Source organism: Notothenia coriiceps, unplaced genomic scaffold (genome assembly GCF_000735185.1).
Source record: "Notothenia coriiceps isolate Sejong01 unplaced genomic scaffold, NC01 NC01_scaffold00027631, whole genome shotgun sequence".
Classification (NCBI taxonomy): domain Eukaryota; kingdom Metazoa; phylum Chordata; class Actinopteri; order Perciformes; family Nototheniidae; genus Notothenia; species Notothenia coriiceps.
Genome location: NW_011360332.1, coordinates 1 through 5226, shown reverse-complemented (window position 1 = coordinate 5226; position 5226 = coordinate 1). Strand labels below are relative to the sequence as shown.

General features: G+C 38.9%; 1 protein-coding gene across 1 annotated transcript; it reads right to left on the bottom strand.

Annotated features, from left to right (window-relative positions):
* Positions 1-260: 260 nt before the first annotated feature.
* Positions 261-4345, bottom strand: LOC104957722 (T-complex protein 1 subunit delta-like). Its single transcript, XM_010785374.1, has 5 exons — positions 4038-4345; positions 1851-1903; positions 1673-1762; positions 1133-1241; positions 261-558 (listed from the first exon to the last, which is right to left on the bottom strand). Exons 1-5 carry the CDS (start codon positions 4153-4155, stop codon positions 290-292), a joined length of 639 nt encoding a protein of 212 aa, XP_010783676.1. The 5' UTR covers positions 4156-4345; the 3' UTR covers positions 261-289.
* Positions 4346-5226: the final 881 nt, after the last annotated feature.

Genomic DNA, 5226 nt, shown 5'->3' with positions numbered 1-5226 from the left:
GGATATGATAAATATGTAGGAACGCTCCCCGTCCCAGTTGATGAGACAACTAGGACTGAATAAAAGGAGAGCTTTCCACATTACTGTTCCTCTGTTTCTTACGCTCCAGCAGGAAGAGACTGCAGGAGCGCCTTTGTAAGAGGGAAGAAGATAAGAAGTACGTTTGTTTTTAACTTGTGATGTGTCATTCTGTAAATCACTTTGAGGTGTATGAAAAGTACTATATAAATAAAGCTTTATTGTTATTATTATTATTATTATTATTATTATTATTATATCTCCCTCTCTCTCACCCGAGCTTCTTGATGATTTTGATGTCGTGCAGGTCGACCCCGGTGGCGGTTGCCGGGTCGATGACCCTCATGACGGCGTCCACGCTCATGGGCGCCAGCAGGCTGGAGTACTGCGACACCACCTTGGAGCACAGAGAGGTCGTGGCGCTGTTCAGAAGCGTCTCGCGGTCGCTCAGCAGCACCGGGCGGCTCATCCCCGTCAGAACCTCCACGCCCTTCTCCACCGCCTTCTGGAAGGACTCGGAGATGGTGGTGGGGTGGATACCTGAACCGGGGACAACATGTCAACATGAGAACTATTCAAATCAACACTAATGATAAGTCAAATGTGTTTGTAGCTTGATTGATCAAGTCATTGAACAACCATGTATGTTATGTATGTATAATACCTTGCTTTATATCTTGTTAATTTGTAAATTCAGCATGTATATTTTCTACTTTCATGTTTATTTCTTGTCTTTTAATTTATATTGCACAATACCATGTATTTATATGCTGCTGCAACACAAACATTTCCCAAATTGGCATCAATAAAGTACTTCTTATCCAAAAATGCCAAATACGATCTGGTTTTAGCTCTAAAGATTGAGACAGTCTAATCAACAGTCTTTGATGCAAACAACATGACAGCTTCCCCCTCTCACTACCCCACTAACTTGCTTGAATGAAAACTGAGCAGAAAAACAGGTGCATACTGCCGAAAATTGTGATTCATTCCACTTATATTTGCCAATTAAACTGCTGAAACATCAGTCCTCCATAGCAAAGCACAACTGCAGAGATAAGCATTTACAATAAGGGTTAGTTTTGTGTCTGGTTCAATGTGTTGCAGCTCTTACCTTTCTGCAGCAGCTTGGAGCAGGCCTCCAGCAGAGCTCCAGCAATCACAACCACAGAGGTGGTGCCGTCTCCAGCCTCGATGTCCTGGGCTTTGGAAAGTTCCACCAGCTACAAAACACACACATTAAATACAACTTTTAAAAGAGCAGTCCGTCGACATGTATCTCAAATCAGGTAACGCCTCATATGGGAGGTTTTATGCAGGATATTAGCCATTTTAACAACATTATACATATTTGAACGTGCATTTTGCATAAACAAAATGTTTTCACATGCTACTAGAAGCTAAACGGAAAGCTTTGAGGGAAGCCACACAAACTTAAGAAACAAATGTAAGTAGAAAAAAGGAACAGGTGTATGTCACATGTGCAGAATAGCAAAGGGGATTAGTTTGAATCACAAAGAAACCCTTAAATGAGCAGTTATGTCTTTAAATAACATAATAAGGCTGTTAAAAAGCGACCTTTCGGCCCTGGTTGAAGCTAATGAGACTGAAAAGGTATATGGATCTGTAAATGGTGCTTTATAAAAATACGTACCATTTTGGCGGCCGGGTGGAGGACCTGCATCTGCTTCAGGATGGTGGCTCCATCGTTGGTAATGGTCACATCACCCTTCTCATCCTGGATCTGAGAAAAAGAGCATCTGCTTTAGGACCACGAGTATGACACAACAGCTGGGTGAAGTTAGCATTGAGACAGAAATATGTGTACTGACCATCTTGTCCATGCCCTTGGGCCCCAGGCTGGTTCTGACGGCATCTGCAACAGCTGCCACACAAACAAGGGATGGGTCAGTATAGAGAAAATGATAACGTGCATGGTTCATAAGCATGAACTTCAAATTAAAAACACATTATTCTACTAGAACGCATAAAGCTGACACGAAAGAACATATTTGAATTGTTAAGTTTGGTCTTAGTACACATAGTAAATATTGCATCTTTAGGCTTCAATATGTATGCGTGTCATATATGAAAATAATAACTTCAACATGAATGGTTCAGGGAGGATTAATCAAAATCTACTATGTCCATTTTTGTTTATTGGAGTTGCTACAACAAATAAAGCCGACAAATGACATGTCTTTTAAAATTAATGTGGGTCTTAGACAACATTGCATCTGTAGGTTTCCGGATAATATAATGAACAAAGCACATCAATAATTCACGAGCAAGACCGAAGCCCAAAAAAGGCCATCGGGTTCATCAGCTAGACATCTAATAACTCTTGAAATCTGTGACGCACTTTTATGATTGTATGTGCCTATGTATCCTCCTGTGTTACTGTTTTATTAATTGAACACACCCCAGTATATAATATAAAAACATATTTTACTACAGTCTCATCTGCAGCTTAGCTCCGGTCCATATATGGCTCAGTGTGCATCACCTAAGGCCCCTGAGCTAAAACTGAGATTGTGTCGAGTCATGAGCATCTTGCGGAGACACAAGAGTCTTGGTGCGTTTTGAATTAAGAATATTGTCTCAAGCTGTTGGAAGCTACACTGAAAAGCAACCCAAAATGGAGTTAAATTAACATTAAAACAAAAAATATGGTTCATATCCCATGTGCTGAATAACAAAGGGGATTAGTTTGAATTAAAAAACACCTCTTAAGTGAGTGCCTAATATGTTATGTTCTTAAATCACATAAAAAGGCTGTTAAAAACGAGTTATCTTAATAAGATTTCAGCCCTGGTTGAACCTAATAAGACTGAATAACGGTCCTCTGCCCACAGCTAAGATACTAGGCTTAGCTGTGAGGCTTTGAGCAGGATATTAGCCATTTCAACTACAGTATAAGCACTTTCTTACCTTCAGTGCGTTTTTGCATTAAAAATGTTGTCTCATGCTACTAGTAGCTACACTGAGCTTTGAGGGAAGCCACCCCAACTTAAGGGACAATGTAAGTAGAAACAAGGAACTGATGGATTTCAAATGTGCATAATAGCAAAGGTGATTTGTTTGAATTAAAAAACACTTCTTAAATTAGCCGCCAAAGTGTTATGTCTTTAAATCACATAATATGTGTCTTAAAAAGCGACTTATCTTAATGAGATGTCGGTCCTGGTTGAAGCTAATAAGACTGAATAACGGTGCCCTGCCCACAGCTAATATACTAGACTTTAAGGATGTGAGGTTTAGTGCAGGATATTAGCAGTTTCAACTACACTATAAGCAATTTATCTTATCTTAAATGCGTTTTTGCATTAAAAATGTTGTCTCATGCTGCATGCTACTAGTAGCTACACTGAGCTTTGAGGGAAGCCACCCCAACTTAAGGGACAATTTGAGTAGAAACAAGGAACTGGTGCATGTCACATGTGCAAAATAGCAAAGGGGATTAGTTTGAATTAAAAAAAAAAGATGTTAAATGAGCAGTTATGTCTTTAAACCACATAGTAAGGCTGCTAAAAAACTACTTTTCTTAATGAGATTTCGGCTAATAGGACTGAATAACGGTGCCCTGCCCACAGCTAAGATACTAGACTTGGATGTGAGGTTTAGTGCAGGATATTAGCCATTTTAACTACATTATACGCATTTTAACTTAACTGTAGTGCGTTTTTGCATAAAATTGCTATCTCGTGCCACTAGAAGCTACTAGAAGCTACACTGAGAGCTTTGAGGGAAGCCACCCCAATTTAAGTATAAAATAAGGAATCGGTGCATGTCACATGTGCAGAATAACAAAGCGGATTAGTTTGAATTAAAAAAACACTTCTTAAATTAGCAGTTATTTATTTGAATCACATAATATGGCTGATAAAAAGAGAGATGTTGGCCCTGGTTGAAGCTAATAAGACTGAATAACGGTTCCCTGCCCACAGATGAGACACTAGACTGAGGTTTAGTGCAGGACATTAGCAGTTTCACATATATTTGATATTATTAAATCTTACCTTTAGCAGCAGAGATGTTACTGAAGCGGATCTGGGCCGGCTTGTCGCGGTCCACATACGCCCCTCCTTTGTTTCTCCCCATGTTTGAGGCTCTCATTGATCCCATCGCTTCAGGCATTTTTTACCTAATAATTGGTGGTAAATGTTAAGGGAATAATGGAGAAGGGAATCGCTGATGTTCCGGAGCTGTAGCACCGCGGTTCGGCTGCGGATGGACTCAGATAGAAAGTTAATTTCCACCCGGTGTCGCAGTCAGAACCTTCGAGAGCGTTCGGTTCAATCGGTTGCTGCGTAGAGAGGAAGAGGGCAGGCTGTCAAACTGCGACGTGATGACGTTTTAAGACATGAGGCGTCGATTGCCGATCAGAGAAAAAATCAAATGACAGTGATGTTTATAACCGAAGTAGTGGTATAAGTACTCAGATCTTGTAGTAAAAGTAGAAGTACTCAGATATTGTAGTAGAGTAAAAGTAGAAGTACTCAGATATTGGACTTAAGTAAAAGTAGAAGTGCCAGAGTGTAGGAATACAAAAGTATTAGCATCAAAATAAAATAAAAAAACAAAGAAAACTATTCTTGTAGTCCTTCAATAAAAAAGTGTAGCTGCATAGTTTGTTTTCTAGATAATGTTTATTATACTAACCAGAGGTGGAAGAAGTACTCAGATCTTGTACTTAAGTAAAAGTAGAAGTACCAGAGTGTAAAAGTGTAAGTAAAAATCCTGCATTCAAAATATAACTAAAAGTATTATCATCAAAATATAGTTAAAGTAGCGACAGTAAAAGTAGTCATTGTGCAGATTGGTCCATTTCAGAATAATATATATGATGTGTTTTATAATGATTGATCATTAAAGTGTTCCCAAAGCTGATAAAGGTGCAGCTAGTCTGAATGACTTTTTATACTGCAGGGTAGCTTGTACTCCAGGTGGAACTAAAGTCTGATTTAACACTTGATTAGATTTCACATCATTCATCCACATCTGTGAAGTAACTAAAGGTATTACATACATGAAGAGGAGGAAAAGTAAACAATTTAAATCTGAATTGAAGTGGGGTAGAAGTACAACGTTGCTTTACATTGAAATACTCAAGTAGGTGATTGCATGCTGGGTTTTGTATCTTCTAATGAATTCCTATAGTTGAAACTGTATCATGCAATTAATAAAAACGGATCTGGCCTTGATTAG